At 42.5% G+C, this 21502-nt stretch overlaps 1 protein-coding gene across 2 annotated transcripts; it reads right to left on the bottom strand.

The window, feature by feature from the left end:
• Positions 1–1157: 1157 nt before the first annotated feature.
• LOC114444322 (period circadian protein homolog 2-like) lies at positions 1158–18270 on the bottom strand. 2 transcript variants are annotated; one of them, XM_028418783.1, is made up of 22 exons: positions 18110–18270; positions 14043–14606; positions 12511–12603; positions 12133–12287; positions 11884–12005; positions 11601–11802; positions 10953–11004; positions 10376–10518; positions 6976–7054; positions 6758–6864; positions 6503–6656; positions 6291–6399; positions 5943–6213; positions 5647–5803; positions 5402–5538; positions 5042–5248; positions 4677–4922; positions 3453–4540; positions 3139–3358; positions 2779–3010; positions 2519–2669; positions 1158–2314 (listed from the first exon to the last, which is right to left on the bottom strand). In XM_028418783.1, the coding sequence occupies exons 2-22, from the start codon at positions 14495–14497 to the stop codon at positions 2159–2161; spliced, it is 4536 nt and encodes a 1511-aa protein (XP_028274584.1). In that variant the 5' UTR covers positions 14498–14606; positions 18110–18270; the 3' UTR covers positions 1158–2158. The 2 variants fall into 2 exon arrangements, with proteins under 2 accessions (XP_028274584.1, XP_028274585.1); XM_028418784.1 differs by having other exon boundaries at positions 3453–4531.
• Positions 18271–21502: the final 3232 nt, after the last annotated feature.

Genomic DNA, 21502 nt, shown 5'->3' with positions numbered 1-21502 from the left:
GGGGAAGGGGTGGCAGGAGCCTGTGCACTCATTCGTTCATACAGAAACAAAGCAGTTAAACTCTGCTGGTCCCAGGATCAACTTTCTGTACAATCATTCACCAGAATCACTTAGGTATGTGACCATTCTGTCCATTGCGCTTTGCCCACATGCATACAGTCTGCTTACAGTAACACGACCTGGGATTTATTAGAGGTAGGGTTCGTCCCCATTGACACTCAAAAGCTCTTTCTCTTGTCAAAGAAAACACACGCACAGAAGAAAAAAATAGAAAAATAGAATAATAAAAAAAAGTTCTGACAGGAAATTAAAAAGAAAATCATGAAAACAGACTAAGTCAGTGAGATGCTCTTGGTCCAGTCTGTGTTACATTCACACCCTGCCCCAACAGTTTCTCTGCCTTAGCACCAGAGTTGTTCCCAGTTCTCATACTGTTTACTTCAACTACACCTACAGCCAATGTGGATCACAGTTTTCTTAATACTTCATGTTAGGTTGTCGGGGTTTAGCATGGCTGCTGGCTAACACCATCCCCTTTGCTACACTCATAATGCTGTTTTCCTATTGTACTGCAGTCTTCAGTGCTGATGCTCAGTATCAACCTCAGTGTAATACAATGCTCCTAGCAACAGCTTTCAAAGTACTCAAGGATCTGTATTGCTGTACACAAACCTGCAGAGGCTTATGATTTGGAGTCCTTTTGTTACGGCGCCTAAAAAAGTGTGTTTATATATATTTTATAACCAGAAAAATAGTATATCAAGAAAATGAGGAAATAAAATCAGCAGAATTTTGCATAACATATAAATCCCTAAAACAGCGCTGCTTTGTTCTAAAAGTGGTGTGTTGTCATAAAGCTGCACCATATTGACAGAAAGAACATTAAAAACATTTTTGCAATATTGTGCAATCTGTGTGGATATAATTTTCTCTTTAAAAAAAAAATCTATAGAGTATCATGTAAAGATACAAAGTGGAGACAAAAAGAATTCTATGCTTGAATCATATTTCTTCAATCTGAAGTTGACTTGTAGCCTGATTACCATATAACCTTAACCTCGCTTTTGGTGCATCTGTTGTCTCAGGCTGATTGTTTTGCATTACAAAAATATTCAAACACTTTCTTTATCTGTTACGACACCAGATTCTTTCAGGCACTTCTGCTGCTGTAGTTTCTGCAGAGGTTCACATCACTTTGAGGTGAAAATGGACTCACTGTCCTAGGTTTTAGTGTCCTGTGAAGTTTGATGTCAGAGTTGGTGGACTTTTTTTTTTTTTAAATCATTACACTGAACTGATTTGGCTTTAGCTTAATAAATCTGTACTAAATTCAGTATCTGCTAGGAAATAAATAAGGAATGAATAGCCTGTATTCTGTATCAGATTGTCAGCATAGAGAAAAGTTACAACATTCTGCTGTCTGTTCAGCCAAGTGCTACACCTGCCGTGCAACTGGATACTTCAAACACTCAGGTAGGAGGAGAGTAGTGAAGTGAAATGCTAATCATATTACAAATGTAGGAGTCACCACCCTTTTGACCTGGCCTACATCATCCAATAATCACCACAACTACTCTACATACACCATGATGGGGAAACAACAGGGATTCTAGGGTTGTAAAAGTTTTGATGGGAACATGTGGCAAATAAAAAAAATATAAACATGATGTTGGGAGCTGAGTGTTGTAACAGCAGTGCAGGGCTGCTTGTCATATCCATTTTAGGTTATTTTGTCAAAAGCACATTTTTAAAATAAAATATACTTAAATTTATAAACTGTACAATATTATCCGTCAACTCTTGGTTTAGAATAAATGCATTGTCTCTGACAAGAAGGATGGGAGAGAATTACACTTAAGAAACAGGCAGTCACACTTCAGTGCATGTACGGCAGGAGTAGTGCTATATGTGGGTCATGTAACCCACATTAAGCACTGCTGCCCCCTGTCAGGATGCATTAAGAACTGCACAGTAGCATTTCTACATCCCAACACACACATATGAACACAGCAGTGACACACATTATTATAACCATCACACTGGCAACATAGACTTCTGCTCGTTTTGTGTGTGCTTGTCAGGCGCACAGCAGTTTGTGTCACATCCATAATGTGTGTATGTATGTGTGCATCATGAAGGTCCATGGCTGTGATTATGTTCAGGAGCCAGAGTCTGCCTGAGGCTGAGACTCCTCTGATTGGCTTTGGGCATTCTGACCCTCTTGCCTCAGTTCCTCGCCCATCTCGCCCATGTCCATGTCTGGCAGGTCGTCCTCAATGGGTCCTGCCGCGGTGTCCTCGCAGTACACACACTCCTGAAGACATGATGACATGATGTTAATGGTCACCCCCACAAAACACATCCTGATGAAAACAGTGAAGTTGAAATCAAGAAGATGACTATATATATATATATATATATATATATATATATATATATATATATATATATATATATATATATATATATATATATATATATACACACACACTATATATTGATTATGCGTTATCCTTACCTTAACATTGATAGCTGCAGGCAGACCTCCCCTCCTCATCCAGGGATGTTCCTCAACTAGCTCTCGTCGCTGGTCCGGGGAGAAGTGGGGTTGGCTCTTCTGCATCTGCCTCAGCCTCTCCTTGTCTTCTCGCAGAACCCTCTGAATGTCCCTGTTTGTCAACATACAAATCAGACGTTTAATGGCAATAATCAAACATAATTATTAAGTCAAAAGGAGCATATGGTATCCGAACAAAAACAAAAACTGCATTCACTCACCTGGATGGCATTTGATATGTCATCATGACCTTGTCATCAGTATTGGCCATCAGCAGCCAGAGGGGCTCCTGTAAAACATATTTGATGAAATGCTCTCCCTCCCCTTGGCTCGAGACCTTGGCCTGAGACTTCCCGCCTTCAGAACCTCCTTCACTTCTCATCTTAGCTTTAGCCTTTGTGTCATGTTCCAGAGAGTCAATGCTGCCGAAGTACTTGCTGGTGTTGCTGCTCCCTAGTCACCAATTGAGAAGGAGAAGAAAACATCAGTAAAAACGTTCCAGCATATGTTTGTATGTATGTAGCAAATATTGATAAAGGAGTTTCACAAGGCTTTTCTTATCTGGATGTTTATGTACTGACCTGTTCTACTCCCCGAGGCTCCACTAGCTGAGGTACCACAGCCATTGCACCCCGACCCCGATCCTGAGCCTGATCCAGAGCCTGAGCCTGAACCCATGGAGCCAGAGGTGGCCGATCCGGTGCCGGAGTGGGAGTCCTCCTGCTCCTGCAGCAGGATGTCCATCAGGTCACATGATGAGGAATTACCGTCACTGTGAGTGCCATCTACCAGAGAGTCCATCTGAAACACAGGATAGCAAACCATCAGAGATCACTTTGACACAGCCCTTCACAATTCCCAATATTGACACCATTATTATGTTATTATAACTCACCTGTTGGTGATTGTCATTCTTCCCTGTGCCTCCATTCTTCTCTCCTGCTGCTACGATTCCTCCTGACCCTGTTGCTGTACTGCTGCCCTGGCCTCCAGCAGAGGGTGCTGTGCTGTCCTGACGCTCCACTGAGCGCTGCCCCTCCTCCATGCTCAGCAGATTGAGCTGCAGGGGTGAGCTACAGCGTGACTCAAACAGTGGTGGGGATGTGGCTGGCTCTCGTGCACCAGAAGCAGGGGTTGAAGATCGTGATGCTGCACCCTCTCGTGGTTCCACAGCAGGGGCTTTGGGAGGCTCAGGGGCTAGACTGTAGGGGAAAGGCTGAGGTGGATAAGGGGCCTGAGCCACAAACTGAGTCTGCACTGGGAAAGAAGGCTGTGCAGCAAAGGGCGGCTGAGTAGTGTAGGCAGTCTGAGGGGCCTGGAAAGGCTGTGGGGTAGTGTATGGGGTCTGAGCGGCTTGGAATGGCTGCTGGGGGGTAAAGGCAGTCTGCATGGAGAATGGCTGTTGGCTGGTAAAGGGTGGTTGAGTTTGCATGCTGTAGGTGGGCTGTGGGGGCTGAAAAGGCTGCTGAGTAGTGTATGCAGGTTGCACCTGGGACTGCTCAGGGAAAAATGTTGGTCTAGGAGCAGCTCCCAGCTGCCCTATCTGACCTAACTGTCCTATTTGAGGGAAGATGTAATTTGGGAGCACCAGGGCCACCACAGGTGTCACAATGGGTGCAGGAAAAGGGGTGGCAGCGGAAGGAGCCTGGGTGCTCTGCGCCTCTGCAAAGCCCGTGGAGAGTGATGGGTCAGGCCGGGGGGCCTGAGCTGGAGCAGCAGTTGTTGGGGGGTAGAGCGGGTAGGCAGGCACCATAGTGGGGTAAGAGACATTAAATGCTGACTGGGATGCTTCTGAGGGGGACCATGAAGTCTGGTTGAGACCCTGGAGAGGAGGTCGAGGCTTGCGGTTGGACACAGCACTGTCTGAGGAATCAGGATGCTTCACCCGTGGCTTCTTGGACTTCCTGTTGCGGTTGCCCTTCTTAGCAGTGGTCTCTGGCCTGGTGGTACCTTGTTTGGTGGCACCCTGTGGTCCTAATGATTGAGACAAAACAATTTAAACGAAAAGCTTTTTACAAGCTACTAGATGGCCGTACATTGGTTTAACCTACAGTTAAATCTAAATGATATAAACTCAGGCAAAAAAATCTAATTAATAATAACTTTTTCATTTGGTTACCTTCGGCGTTGGCTGGACCTCTCTGCTTGTGCAGATATTTAGAACAGTCCTTCTGAAGAGTCATGGCATTGCGGAGCTCTCGGCAGCGATTCAGAAAGGCCTGCTCTTCTTTCTGTGTGTGTGCTGCCAGAACCTGCTTGGTCAGTCCCAGCCTCTTGTAGGCCTCCTTCTCTTGGCTGGGTGGGGACACCATGCTCACCGGTAAAGCAGGGGGAGCTGGGCTTTCTGCAACATCCTCGATTATCTCTGTAGAACAAAGCAGTGCCATAATCATGAGTCAAACATAATCTATTATCAAAAATTGGACCTATGTACTCCAAGTGTCAATTTAGGTAAGTTTCTCTCTGTGTGTGTGTGAGATTCACCAGATTCAGGCTGAGGCTTCTTGTCTCCCACATGTACGATGGTGCTGCTGTAGCTGCACTGTGAGGTGATGGATACCACGCTTTCAGCCTTACTTGGGAGAGCGAGTGGCGCCAGAGGTCCTCCCACCACAGCAGCTGCCCCCGAAGGAGGCTTCTTGAGAGCTTTCATGTTTGATAAAGCTGGCTGGGCACCTAGCATTAGGGGATCTATAGGAGAGCGAGCATTCCCACAGTTAATTTCAGACCTAATTACAGTCTGTTTTAGAATACTAAGTGAATTTGAGTCCCTGACTTTCATTGGAGTAACAAAGATCGACTCTCTTTATGTACATAACTTGCAGATACAATATGTCTACATACCTGAGGTGGTACCCTGAGGCACTTGCAAGCCATCCTCTGAGCCTTTCTTGTCATCATCTGAGTTGGAGGAAGTAGTGTTTGAAGAGAACTGGTACTTCCTTTTCACTGTGATGGGTATATTACAACTCTCCAGATACCTAATAAACAAAAAGGGTTCAAATCAAAGAGTGCAAACTTAATGTATGTACACTGATATGTTATCATCTAGGTGCCATCATTCATAGACACAGAACACCAGGTCTTACCTGATGACACTGTCAAGGCAACTGATCTGTTGGTAAGAGCAAACGGTCTGGTCCTTGCAGGTGAACTCTTCCATGCTGGCTGTAGTGCTGTCTCTGACCTGCAGAGGGGGTGCGGTGTCCTTCACACGCACCACTGAACTTTTGTGAGCTGCCGATGCTGGAGAGAAAGAAAGAGGGAATTCTTCAGCAATGCACACCACAACAGGCAGGTAACCACCCAGAGGAGAACAATTTGTTTTTCTCCGATTGCATAATTTGAAGTAGAAGTGGTTTTAGCTGTATTAAACTGAACTCACTGTCAGCGGCCTTCTTATGCTCAGGTTTGGATGACGAGGGAGAGGGGGAAGGAGAGGGCAGGCAGATCTGAGAGTCCTGGTTTTTCAGCATGTGGACCCCCTTACAAATCTCCTGGAAAGTTCTGGTGGGCTTGGTCTTGCCTGTCTCCTCTGTTGCACCTGTTATGTTATTCCCGTTGCTTTCGCTGGATGAACTGATGCTCACAAGTTGCTCATGTGAACCGTTGCTGCCATGACTACCATAACCACTGGAGCCCATATTGTGGACAGGCTGAAGAGAGAAAGATTGTTAAAGCAACTGACGAGCGAGTAAAGAAACATCTTGTGTGTGCACATTTATTCACATACTTGGAGTAGCAGCCTGTGGATCTGTTCACTAATTTCCTGGATGTCTGAATCCATGATCTTCCCTCCATGGAAAGCGGGTGCTGCAAAAACATCTTCGTTCACAGGACCCCTGAAACACAGACATACAGTTGTTATCTAGCATGTTCAAAGTGGGACATATTTGATTGTACGCCTTGTGCAGAGAAACTAAGCACCAAGCTGTGAATACTCACATTCGGACTTTATGTCTACCGATGACAAAGGAGACCTTACGGCTCCAGGGATTGACAAAGCTGGACCAGCTGGTGTCAAGGGTGATGTACTCGCCATTTCTTGCACAGAAGCGGATTGAGGAATAATCAAAAGGCTGACCTGCATACTGCAGAACTGTGGGAAATAGAAGGGTGAGTATGTAAGATTGTTGTTATGTAGCAAAGTATATATTGTTAAATCTGATTTTTATTTTATTGTTTTGAGAGAGAACTTACTTTTGCGATGTACAGCCAGCATTAAAGGTCGGTCACTTGGGTGCAGATTCAACAACACGGGGGTCCCAATCAAGTCCTGAGGCAGGTACCCCAAGAGAGGCACAGCCCTAATAGAAAAACAACCACCACAATCAGTATAATGCAAAACAGCAATGAGTTCCAACATGCACTGACAAGGATACTTCTGTAACTGTTACTGGGAGCCTCATTGCACTCACCTCTCATCCACATCCTGGAACACACAGTTAGGAGTGTGTGTGGTGGTAAAGATACGCTTATCTGGAGGGATTCTGGGTGCTGTGGATAGAACATTATTAAAACATAAACAGATGTTGACATTGTAAAGTTTATTTTAAACTTTGAATTAATTAAATGCCAGATGCAATGCAGTTAAATAAGACGCCTTATCCCATCAGCCGCAATTTTTTTTAGTTTCTTGCTTCTCGAAAGGTTATGTGTATCAGACCATCTGGTGCCTTAGCTGTTAAAACTGATATTAATTAAAAACGATATAACAACCTAACATAAGACTCACCAGCTGTTCAATATATCCAGAAGCAGTGTACGTGAATAATGATGTTAATCAACAGTAAGCTAATTATAATGGAGCTCAGCAACAGAGGCTCATCTGTATTTTTTTAACCCTCATGCGTTGTTCGGGACATTTTTGTCCTCTGAGAGAAATTTTTCTGTTTATTTTGGCCATAACTTTGTCAATATGTGGACAAATTGAATCATTTTTCCTCAATAAGCTTAATTTTACATAAATTTTGTTAATATGATTTTAAAATTTTTCATAGGTCAACGGTACACTGTGGGCAAATTTTACCCCCTAATGTGTTGTTCGGGGACAAAAACGTCCCCTAACTTTAACGGTTTTAAAAATATATTAGATAAATATTTTTTTGAATTTTTTTTGCATAGACCTTTTAATTAACTTCAGTTCTAATCAACAGTAGTGAAAAAATCATTTTCCCCCAGGATTTTAACCCTTTAATCACCAATTTTATAAGGGGTGGTACTGAAAATTGAAAAAAAAAACACACAAAATGGCTCATTTTTAATAGAAAAGGTGAATGTGGACTGGATTCTTTTTAACCTTTATTATAGTCTTGGTCATGTCAAACATCAGTAAAAAAATTGACTTTATTGCATTATTAGTTTTTGCACAGCACTGGATTTTCTTTTTTTCTCCCATTTTGTCCCATAGACTTACATTATAAACACACTTTTTTTGACTGCACAGCCATGGCACTAAATAATCATGCATTCTTGATTGTTGGTGGTTTACCCTGTTGGTAGGAGGTAACATTTGTGATTTTTACAGTTAACAACTTAATTACCATATTAACCCTTTACCTGCAGGCCTGTGCTCATGTACTGTAGTTTCTGGCTTAAGTATATGGAGTTATAGGGAGTATTTTAGCACATAATTGTGTGTCTACACACTGTGTGTGTATGTTGGAGAGGAAGAGAGCCATTTGCACACTGTCAGGGAAGGAAAGTCAGGAAAATAAAGTTACTAAGTAAGTGAAGTGTACCTAATTCAGACGTACAACGGCAATGCATAAGCATGTAAAATGAAAACATCCAGGAGTTCTGGCGTCTGAAGTTGTGGATGGGTAAAATAGCTGTTTTTTTTTTTTTTTTTAGCTTTCGGAAAACACGTCCTCCAGTAGAGTGACTTTACTTTTAGGTTAGTGTCTCAGTTGAGATCACTGAATTAGTCTAAGTGAGGTCTAAGTGCCCCTTTTCCATGGTGTGTTGCGCTCCACACGACCATACGTACATGTGCATGTTACTAAATAGACACCATAGATAGATAACTTGATAACATAATAAATAATCATTGACTAACCAAATCTAATCTACAGTTTAGTCCCCTACTAAAATTAGTATTAAAAGTAGTTTAGTAAAGTAAAGTAAAGTAAATTTGTTGCAGCCCTAAAAGTAAGTGCCGGGCCCTTTGATGCTGAGAGGTTCAGACTAAACAAAACAAAAACACTAGTGGACTTGCATGCATCCTCCTGGTCATTTAATGGTGACAAGAGCAGCAAGCAGCATGAAGAGAGGATTCACCTGTGCATGAGTGAAGGATTCACTTGTGAACGAATGAAGGATTCGCTTGTGAACAAGTGACGGATCTACTTGTGCAGCCTTCACAGCTTCACAGCCTGGCCCTTCATAGAGCCAGGCTGCACAATCATTTCCAGAGATTGTGCACAAGTGAATCCTCTCTTCATGTTGCTTTCTGCTCTTCTCACCATCAAATGACCACAAGGTCACATGTAAGACCACTTGCCTTTTTGTTTTGTTTAGTCTGCACCTGTAGACATCAAAGGGCCACACGTGCATAGCAACACTTTCTTTGTTTTTGTTTACTATGAAGACTCTGTGGTTGTGTGTACTCACAGACAACCAGATCAGTGTGCAAATGGCTCTCTTCCTCTCTAACATACACACACAGTGTGTAGACACACAATTATGTGCTAAAATACTCCCTATAACTCCATATACAAGCCAGAAACTACAGTACATGAGCACAGGCCTGCAGGTAAAGGGTTAATATGGTAATTAAGTTGTTAACTGTAAAAATCACAAATGTTACCTCCTACCAACAGGGTAAACCACCAACAATCAAGAATGCATGATTATGTAGTGCCATGGCTGTGCAGTCAAAAAAAGTGTGTTTATAATGTAAGTCTATGGGACAAAATGGGAGAAAAAAAGAAAATCCAGTGCTGTGCAAAAACTAATAATGCAATAAAGTCATTTTTTTTACTGATGTTTGACATGACCAAGACTGTAATAAAGGTTCAAAAGAATCCAGTCCACATTCACCTTTTCTATTAAAAATGAGCCATTTTGTGTGTTTTTTTTTCAATCTTCAGCACCACCCCTTATAAAATTGGTGATTAAAGGGTTAAAATCCTGGGGGAAAATGATTTTTTCACTACTGTTGATTAGAACTGAAGTTAATGAAAAGGTCTATGCAAAAAAAATTCAAAAATATATTTATCTAATATATTTTTAAAACCGTTAAAGTTAGGGGACGTTTTTGTCCCCGAACAACACATTAGGGAGAAAAAAAGAAAATCCAGTGCTGTGCAAAAACTAATAATGCAATCAAGTCAATTTTTTTACTGATGTTTGACATGACCAAGACTGTAATAAAGGTTCAAAAGAATCCAGTCCACATTCACCTTTTCTATTAAAAATGAGCCATTTTGTGTTTTTTTTTTTTTCAATTTTCAGCACCACCCCTCATAAAATTGGTGATTAAAGGGTTAAAATCGTGGGGGAAAATGATTTTTTCACTACTGTTGATTAGAACTGAAGTTAATTAAAAGGTCTATGCAAAAAAATTTCAAAAAAATATTTATCTAATATATTTTTAAAACCGTTAAAGTTAGGGGACGTTTTTGTCCCCGAACAACACATTAGGGTAGTGTTTGCGAACAATGCATGAGGGTTAAAGGTGTATTTTATGGAGAGCTGTGGTTGGTATGCTAGGCTACTAATGTCATTTGATCATTTTGTTTTTAACTTATATACTGGCACTTGCATATAGTGCACGTAATACAGTCACATGTTAATGTGTGTGCCAGCCGTTTTTACCTTCATATCCAGAGTGCACCCTTTCAGCCAGCAAGAGGCAGCAGAACTGTTCCTCAGCCAGCTCAGCATCCTGGACTTTCATCAGGTATGGAGTCATGCGGAAAGGGTAGTACTGGAGATCCCCTTCACGCTCCTTCCCACCACTGCAGCACAAACGCACACACACAAACACACACTGTTGTAATACAGAAGCATAACAACTGGGCTTTCAAAATAAAACTCACATCCTACCTTGCATGCTTTGCTTGTACATAAAAAAGTAACACTCAATATATGGACAAATACTGTGTTTAGGTCAAAGTCATACTAACAAATAAACAGTCTATAATAGTGTCTTAAGTTTCAGGTATGTAACTCAAACACTCATGTTTAAGTCCTGATAATAAAAAGACACTACATTACTGAATACAAAAGTTCATTTTAAATTGGGAACACCCTATCTGGCCACTAGATGGCGATACAGTTCAAAAGCTTACAGCTGCTGACTTCCTCCCCCTCCTACTAACACAGTCCTGACTCAGAGATTGTCTGAGCAGGAAACCATGGATCAAAGAAGCTGCCAGCCACTGTCACTCACCTGATTCGGCAAAAGAAGGATTTCTCCTGCATGCACTCCGTGGGAGACGAATCTGAATAAGCAGAAAGAAGGTGGGATGAATATATCTTCTAATGAATTAGCTTGACTACTTCCCACCAATCCATCTGTTGGTCATCAACATTTAACACACAGTTGACATGATCTGAGACGTTTGACTCTCATGTAACTAAGGGGGAAATGCAGTGGAAGCCATTTGAAGAGTCAAAGCACCGATATAGCTGCTCAACACTACCCTATTCTGAACTACAACACCTAGAGTGATACATAAAACAGACTAACAAGAATATAACTTTAAAGCAAAAGACGAACACTAGTGCTGTCTAAAAATGATAACACGATTGATGATAGCGATAATATTGTCCTTAAAAGAGTCACAGGTCGCGTGATGCATACATGTTGAGCATATATGTAACAGGTGTGCCTGAGTAGGTGAGCATTAATGTGTGATTGAGCATGTTAATGAAATATGTGCTATGTGTGTATGAGCATGTGTGTGTGGGTGGATAACGTGAAGGAAATAGAAGCTTGTGGATCTGCAGCTGCTATGAGGTGTTTCATGTGGGTCCATCACGTGCCCGTGTTTTGGTGGAAATTGATGAAAATCAAGCTATGAGTAATGGGCTGTACCTGCTCCGGTGCACATGCTCCATGAGGGCAGGCGGTATGGTGTAGTGAAGCTGTAGAACACGCTGACATCCTGAGGTGTCAGAAACTCCACAAACTTGGCATTGTTGAACACTTCTCTCTTGCAGTTTAAGATGGACGCCGCCTGGTCCGAGATGTATACAATCTTCCCCGTAATTAGTGACACAGCTACAGCAAATATATCCTGAAAAAGACAATATTAGATGGTTAGACGTGTTATCAGGCTGTTTTCTGTTCCTGTCAGATGAAGAGAGCTTGTACTTACAGTGTTTTTTAAAGTGTACTCTGAGGTGATGCTGTTGATTTCCTCAATGGTGTAAGACGAAACATCGAACCCTGGTGGCTGACTATCATTAATCATCAGCATCTGATAATATTCCTCATTGGCTGCAAAATATAGATAAACACACACATGAGAAAGCTTTAAAAACTGTTTTGTTTCCCAAAACTTTAACAATGTGAATAAATGCATAAACATGTGCATGAAAACAATGCCAACAAAAGTCATTCCTACCTTTCACCTGTTTAACACATCGCAGTGCATATTTGAGTGTGTTGACGGTGCTGGACTTCCCCTTGCTCCTCTTTTCCAATGGCAAATTCATCTTCAGCTCCTTGAGGGTCTTGAACAGCTCCTTCTGTGTCTTAGCTTTGGCTGATTGTTCACTGCTGCAAATCATGCATGAGACAGATACACGTGTGTCAAAATGACATGGCCTCATCAGCACTGAATGCCTCCACACTCATCGTTCCAGCATGGGAAGCAGAACAGGAGGGGATAGCTTCCAGGAGGGACTGATTGGCAAGTGGATGGATCTCGTGTGGCTCTGACTTTGAGACCTATCTACTGTTGCTCTCACTTTGCATTAGGCAGTTTAATAGATGTACTAACCTGCAGCCACTGGTTGAAGGGTTGTCCTGCTCAGAGCTCACCAGACTGAAGGCATTGGAGCTGCTTGGCGGCGAGGGGCTGTGAGAGTTTGAGCTGCAACCATCAAAACAGAAGATGTTACTGAAGAAAATGCAGACGGACTCCATAATACACTGCAGTTAAGGTCACATAACAAACAAACATATTAAGAGTCAAGGACTGCTTATACAATGTACCCGGAATGTCACAAACACACCATCTGTGCAAGTCTTTACAATCATAGACTAACATTTCTGTCCTTGAGACAGAGAAGGTGGCCCACAACAAGTGGTTACATGGTTGAGCGTGAACACACAGCTTTAGTATGCTACTTAAGATAATTACTCAGAAAAAATACTGAAAAGTGGGACTGAGGGCACTATTTTAGTGAAAGGACAATTGGAAATTCAATGGAACAATTTAACAACAATGTCCCATTCACACAAAAATTGTATTCGATAAAATCACTTTTTAAGATGCCTTAAGTAACAAAACCTGTGCTGTGAAAACTATAACCTGTTTATGGGTCAGCATCACTTATCTGGGATGGAAGCTACACTATGCATATATATATACATAGCTTTGCCAGCATCCGCCGATCTCCCACCTCCTCCACAAGATCAAGTGTGCTCCTAACTATATATATGCTATCCTCCCTGATGGAAAACACCTCCCACCCTGTGCACAGCACTGAGCAACTCCTCTAGTAACAGGCTAGGCATTAAACTGAAGCTGCTGGTCCATGTCTTACTTTGCACCTACTCAATCTGTCAACACATTTTAACATGTAATATAACTAGTCATTAGAGAGTAATAATATCGATATTGCACCTATATAGTGTGATGAAGAGATTATGCAGATATAACAGATTATGTTTGCCTGTACATCAATATAGTCCCACACAACAGTTCTTTCAACACTTTTTACTTTGTGTCGTATTTTGGCTGTGTTGTAATCCACTGCATTGAGTGAAAGGCAGTTTCAGTATTTACTTCTCATCGCTGATGTAAACGTAGAAGAAAACACATAGGTTATGTAACAGCCGACCTTCAATAGGTGTGCTGTTGTCTGCAGAGATGAATATGGTAGTTGGACATGGTCAATAATGTGGACTAAACCCCAGTGAACTACAACTGTGGACGGGTTTTTAACCACATCTGGTGACCCGTCACTGGAAGAGTATTATAATGTTGCCTTAATTAATCTTATGACACCTGTGATGCTTTGGAAAAGATTATTTTTTATTTGTTTTGTTTCCTGTCATGGGTGATAACAAATCATTTTTTGAATACAAAACTATGATAAAAAGTATTGAATTTCATAGAATTTCCTTCACCTTGACAAGTCTTGGCTGGACTGCAGCAATGACTCAGACCACCATGACTCATGCAGCAGAAAATGGCCCCTCGATTACTTTAATGAACCTTACTTCCGTGACCTGTATGATCTGCTCCCCCATGGTGATGGGGAAAACTTCATTTACCATGATTCAGTGCATCTGACCTGCCCTCACCTCTTGTTGCTCCCCGAAGACTCCAAAAGGGCAGAATCCTTGCCATTGCCGTTTGAGCTGCCCACAGACTCATTGCCATGGGACTCATTGCCGTGTGACTCGTTGCCATGGGATTCTGTCCCACTCCCACTTGAGCCGCTGCCACCCATCTCTACATCCTCGTGTAAAGGTGGCCGTGGCCGCTTCCTCTCATCATGTGGGGAGCCCGGCGAAGCTGGGTGCTCATGGCTGCTGTAGCTCCCCTCAGAGGCGAGTCCTAACTCGGGTTCCAGTTCCACTCCATCCTGGCCACCACAACCCTCATTGTAACTGCTGGCCATGCGGTAAGGTTGGCTGATGGAGTTGCAGGGATTCCCCTGCTCCTTCTCCACTTGGAAGCCGACCCTCTCCCGGATCCGTTCACGCCCGTCTAAGGTTGGGTAACGGTAGTGCTTTGGATCACTGTCCTCAGTCATGGGATGGGCCAAAGGGTGAACAGTTGGAAATTAAGTTATCTTCCACATGGCAATGCCATGAAACATGGCAGTGACTGAATAGACGATCCCGTTGGAGTGCAGATATAGTCTAAAGAAAGATAAATATTATAGTTTTAATTACACACACCTTACCTTTACAACAGTGCACTATTAAAAGCGGATTGATAACAATGAAACACCATCAATAGAGATTAAAACAGTCCATACATCAAACACACAGTGTAGTCAATCTGGTTAGAACAGCCAGTAAAGACTTTGATTTTGAGCATTTTTAAAAGTCAGTCAAAAATAAAAGGGTAGAGCGGCACACATGAAGTGACCTTGCTCTTCTGCACACACATATTCACACCAGGCTGCTGCCATCCGCCCTTCTAAAGGTCTGCACAGTAAATAGGCCGACGTTTGCCCTTTTCGGGTAGACTTAAGCCTCAGACCGGTGTGATCAGGTTTATTATTTCAAAGGAGCTTCTTCACATAAAAGGTGAGCCTATAGCTGGAAACACACCTCTGAACACAGACGCACACAATCAGACAAACTTAAATGCTGAAAAAACACTATTCCAGTGGTCCCCTGTTCCGATGGACCGGAGCCTGGCCACAAATTGAACAGGTAGGATGAAACCCTGCCAGCCAGGCTACGAGGAGAAAACACATGCTCCTCACTGATCACGTTATTATTATTACTGCCAAGGATACAGGTCCAACATAAACAGCTGTGTTGATGCATTGTGTATGTCTAAATCAAGTGCAGATAGCCTTATGTAACAAGTGGTGCAGTGTCACTGTGAGCAATAGAAAAAGAAAATGTGTAATTTTTCTCTCAAGGAACCTTTAATATCTGTTTACATTTCTACCTGTACCCTTAGATGACCTATGCCATCTATTAATCAGTCAGTCATATTCATGCTGGAGCTGCTGTAGTTTTTCACTTGGTTGTGGAAAAGCTACATTACATAAAACTATTCAGAGGACCTTGTCTATCAGTAACCCGGTAAAGCCGCAACAGCAACAGTTTTCATCATCTCTTTAGCCTCCCCCACTTACTCCCACAGCCTCACTGCCAGAATAGGTGATAGAGTTATTTATGCCCGTTAACACCAACCCGGAAATACCGGCAACAAGTACTGAAGCCAAATCCAAACAAATTTCACAAGTTTCCTGCTTTCTGGTACCAGACTGCAGCTATTTATGTAAGTGTGCACACTCAGCAGTGTGTCTATTCTTCACTCTTTACATAAGCAGTTTTACATAACTTCCTAATGTTAGAGAAGGACTTTTATGTTTTTTAAGAACCTCTAAAACACAGCAGACTTTCCAGCCTCCCACATGCTCACTGCCACCTTTAGGATGACCCACTCTCCGGTTTATCCAAGGCAGTAGCCAAGCGCTCTAGCGAAACTTTCTATTGGCTGCTGGAACCAGCCAATCAGGAGAGAGCAAGGAGTAACAACAGGTTACAATGATATCAGCCAATCAGGGCAGACCATAAGTTATAATCATGTCAGCAGAAGCACAGACTTTTTTGTTCATGCTTCCAGAAAAGATCAAATTCCCCTGGTAACAGTATTTTTAAACTACATTTTAGTGCATGTTACATAAAACCATGACATTGGATAGTGGTCATCCTTCATTATTGCTCTGATTTTCTAATGTTTGCAGCAGAGCAATATTGGCCTTAACATCCATTAAATGCTACAAAATGTGAAAACTAGGTTAAAACAATGAAAAAGCTTTTGACTGGATAAACTGTGGATATGTAAGAGTTCTTTGTTTGGACACTCAAGTTATCTGAAAGATATGAGGCAGGCAGCAATGACTTGTAAATGAAAATAAAGGAAACTTAAATGAACCTGTCCTATCATGAAAACATTACCAAACAATCCAAACAGTCCAAACAATCACAGTATTAGCTTTCCTGTAGGTGTGATATACTGCTTGAGCAAATCTGAACAACACATTTTGTATTTTCATCCCTTGAAACCTCTTAAACTGCAATGTGGATTTGAGCTTACCAGAGACCCCACCCTCCATGATCATTACAAGAATCAGTCGCAGCCAAGGCTTATTAATAGCTGAAAATCAACCTTCCCTCTGAAATAACATTTAAACTAAAACATACAATGGCTACATGCAGTCAAACGTGTAACTTTCAAAACAGAGAAGAGTGACATAATGAAACTCAACCCCCCCCTCCTGCCTTCAGCTAGAGCACAGATACACCCAACACACTAGCACAGATCTGAGGCATTATACAACCCTGCTCCAGTCACATGGATTTCACTATAGTGCAGCACAAAGCTGGTAGCCTTGTTTCATAAAACCACATGCTTTCACTTAACCAACCACTCCAAAAGTGCCTTTTTAACACACCTGAGACAGGGATACCTGGTTAAGGATACAGTGGAAGATTATGGAAACTTTATAGTATAAAAATGTTACCATTTAGGTTAGGTTACACAGAGAATCAGTTCCTTTATATCTGATGAGAATAAACACAGAAATGCTGGGCATGTGTTAAATATTGAGGGGCAAGTTCTGCTTCAAAAAGGGCTCAAAACTTACATCATATTTTAAGCCACTAGCCTACTTTACAACTTTGTAATGATTGCTTATCATGTATCAGGAAAAAAGTTAAAACAAAAATACCTCTGTTACAATGTGGCCTATTCGAAGAGTGGTGTTACACAATGTAGCCTCACCGCAGCAGAAACAATGCAGCCCAGAGGTTATCAAGCTTTTGACTTACAGAAAAACTCCCCCCACCTGCTAATATGGAGCACTCTCTTGTTATTATAATTAGGAGCAGATCAGGATCTAAGTCCTGCATAGCATTCTGAACATATATTATGTCTGATGATCAACTTCAGTAGTACAGAAAGTGTGTGTTCATGAGGAGAATAGGTCTTGACTAGTATTGTGTAGAAATAAACCTGTTGGTTTGGTCATTTTTACATCATGCATTTGTATACATCCCATATATATCTTGATGATAATCTACTTAATATATTGAAATAAAATCTTTTTTTACAAGTAAGAATAAGGTTGCCAAAGCTTTCTCTAAGATGTAGCAGCTCCAACTTAAAACTGGAAATCACCTAATTTTATGCATCAATAATTATACCTCAATATATATGTATATATATATATATATATATGTCAATACGCTTACATAACATAATTAAATTAACGAAAACACAGTAAAATTTCTGTAATAGAAAATAGGAACCCTCCCTCCCCCCCTTCTAACTCCCATTGACCTGCTATTCAAAATCCACACACACGTTGACCTGCAATCCACAGCACGGTACACTGACACAGTTATGTAAAAGTCAACATATCGCTCAAAATACAGCCACAAAACGACCGCAGCCCGCCCGCAAACCGCACATCTCACAAAAGCAGACATTTTTCTAACTATGTGATTCAACAGATTCTGTCGAACCGGCATTTAATCGTTATAAAAGTACAATAAGTAGAGCAAGCAGGATGTTTCGCGCATGCGCACATCGCATTTCGTTATGCAACTTATTTTTTTACACTCGGCTATTCATTCTTACAACAACTAAACAGCGAAAATGAAGAAAAACCAACCTGTATTGTGGAAATAAAAATCCCCTCTTCGGTATTCCTGGTTGAGAATCAAACAGAAAAGCGAGGAGTGGAAAAACATTCAGTTAGGCGCTCCCGTTTACCTCAATGAGAGACGACATTCAGACGGGTTGACACAGTAGTCTGCGGTTCCTCCCCGGCTCTCTCCGGCAAAGCCTCACCAGCGAATCAGCGACCTCCGTGCGCGACCTCAATTCAGACTCCTCCCCTTGCGTCCTGCTATTGGCTGGAAGCAAGGGGTTTCCATGGAGAACGTGACGGAATTACAATAACGTGTGTTTATTGGTCCAGAGCGCTGTCCGTCGTTTTATATAAACAAGTCATCCACTGCACGTGGAATCCCATGTTGTGTGTATCGTGCGGTCTGAGATTGGGCAGTTACGGCTACGTGGTGGGTGTAGGGTCCAAAACAACGTATCGAGTGTTGAAATTACATAAATGCAAAAAGCGTGATTAGGAAACGAACCGAAAAACAGGCGAGATGTTTAACACAACGCGCATCATCACGCGAGTGCATACAAATGCAGGTTTTTTGCACACGTAGCAGCGAAAACATTTAACAACACACACCGGCGTGACTTTTAAACAGAGAGAGTGGCAGCGAGGGCCAAGCAGAGCAGCAGAGCACTGTGGGACAGACATGTTTTCCATAGTTACCTCCGTCATATATCTGTCATTGCACTTTGGTGATGCCGCCCCTGAAACAACACGGATGCATTACGTGGGCTGTTACTATAGGCAGAGTTAATACAGTTCCAAGGCCAATAAACGAGGCGTATCATTTCTGAAATCTAGTATAAAAACATCCTCTCATATCCCATCTCTGATTGCGTCATCACCTTCTAAAACAGTCTATTTCTGCTCCTGAGCTTCGTCCAGCACCGTGATGAATGGGGCTCTCTGCCATTCATCGCTATGAGTAGAACAGGAGTGCGCGTAATGATTTTCACAGGCTGGCACTGGAAGCCACAACACCATATTTTCTCATGTTTTATTAGCCAACAGCCCGGAACAGAAGTCTGGACTCAGGCTTTTTTGTAATCGCCAGTTTTAGGTGGCAGCCGCCTCCCTGCTGAGGTGCCATCCCACTCAGCAACACAGCCTGCCGTCTGCATCACAGGGCCGGTTCTAGACAGGCATGTATGAGGGGGCAGTCAGAATGTGAAGGGGGCATCATGTGTACACTTCATGTTAAAGCTCTTTTTTCCTCTGGTCTTATAGTGACAATATTTTTCTTGCTGAATTGGGTTGTTAGCTGTGTCCAAAGCCAGCCTGGAGAAGTGGATTGCACTTTGTCAGGCCTTTATCTTCAGACCTGTCCAACTTGTGAGTCCCACCTGAAGACTAATCTTCTGCTGGTATAGCACTGAGGCACGGAATCCCCCTGACCACTATAAGGTGGCGATCTCTCAGGGGTTTTGTCAGGGATCTCACCGGATTCCCATTATATCCTATGAGGAGGGTTATGTTAGCTTAAGCGGCTTGCCTGTCAAAATGATAAGTGGCCTGGACATGGGGACTCAATATGTCAGAGGCCTAATGTTTATCTACATTTTACATTTTGAATGAAGGTTCTGTGTGAAAGCATGCCCAAACGCCATGCGTTCAAAATTTTATAGTGTTTTAATGCCTGTGGGGAGGGTTGGATTTTTTTCAAACACAGTTTATCCGATCGCTACCAAACCTCAGAGGGTAGTAGTCCCGACCGAGCCGGTTGATTTGATGTTTAATTTGTAGGGGTGGCTAGCGCTAGTTAGCTGTGTAATGAATTAGAGGCTTGTATTTTGAAAATCAGTGTGTGTCTGTGTAAGTGTGTGTGTGTGTGTGTGTGTGCGGGGGTGGGTCTGGGGACACTCCTTAATGCATGTGAAAACATGTTTAGGTGTGTTATTTTAAAAATCTACATGTCAGCCATATCCTGTTATTGTGCAGGGTCTTTTATTTTGAAAATCTATGTGTGTGTGTGGGGCCATGTGCCGTGCCAAAACTTTGCCAAAATGGCAAGCCAGTTTTGGCCCAAAAATGCCCGGACTTTTTGAAATGTGTGTGCAGAATTCATACAGACCTCTGACTGCACCGCGCAGCGCGCACACACGTTCATATTTCCTGGAGATCTATTTTTTGGACCTTAGTTTTTCTAAACTTTTGACTACAGCCCTGCTAGGCCCATCAAGTAAACAGTAGATGTAGCTGCAGATGATGAGAGAAGGTGAAAAGAACTTCTGTGTTAAGATAGATGTCAAGTTAAGGCCTGATCCATAAAATATATGGAAGGCGATTAAAAAACCAACTGCTGTGTGATGTGTGATGTGGTGCACCTAACCTTTGGTGGATCTATTTATATTTATTTAAAAAAATGTTTTCATAAAATGCCCTGAAATGATTGTTTTGTGTCTCTGTATCCAGAGCTGTTTTAGCACTCCAGTCACCTTGGCACCATGAATTTAGCCGACCTAATGCAAGAGATGTCCAAGTACTCCACCTTCTTCGGTAAGATCTGGCTGACGGTGCTCATCGTCTTCCGCATCGTGCAGGTGCCCGGTGTCATGATCCTGTGTTGAGCCGAGGGCGGCCCTTCCTGTGCCGCTCCTAAGGGACCTTCCGCCAAGCCTGCAGAGGCCCCTCCTTTTGAACGTTGAAGGGCCTTCAGCCCGAGTTTCCAGCCTGGGCCCAGATGAGCCCTCAGCTCCGGTGACCAGCCCGGTCACCGAAGGACCCTTAGCTCCAAGCCTTAGCCCTAGCCCCGGTGGGGCTCCATCCCCAGGTTCCTGTCCCGATCCTAGGGGTCCTCCACTCCCAAGCTTCTGTTCTGGCCCAGGTGGTCCTCCATACCCGAGCTCCCGCTCCGGCCCTGGTGGTCTCGACATTCTTCTAATAAATTTGACTTCATTTTAATAGTCAGAATCTTAAAAAGTGGCCCTTTAACCAGTGGATTATCTCCATCTAGGTTATCTTCAAACTGGATGTGAAGATGATGCAGGAAAGGAGGGTCTGACAAAAAGATGCTATCAGATCCAGAGGATTAGACTAAGCATTTTTGGATAAGCATTAGGTTCAGTTTTTTAGCTTCCGCAATAACCATAAAGTTGAACCATATACACACAAGACACTACTTTTGCATTCATCCGTGGGTATAATTGAAGGTGGATCTGGCTTGACACTGTGAAATGATTCATGGATCACTCCCTTTCATTTGTTGGGGGTGGCAGCGGACAGGGAGATCCTACAGGTGGGTGGAATTTCCTAAACAAGAGTGAGTCATGCTGTGGGTGGCTTTTTCTGGAGGTGCTGGAGACTGTCTGCCTGATTATTATGATTATCTAACCAGAAATCCTCAACATGTACTATACATTATACAAGTGGTCTTGCTGTTGT

The sequence above is a fragment of the Parambassis ranga genome, chromosome 13 (genome assembly GCF_900634625.1).
Source record: "Parambassis ranga chromosome 13, fParRan2.1, whole genome shotgun sequence".
Lineage (NCBI taxonomy): Eukaryota > Metazoa > Chordata > Actinopteri > Ambassidae > Parambassis > Parambassis ranga.
This window is presented reverse-complemented; position numbering and strand designations above follow the sequence as displayed.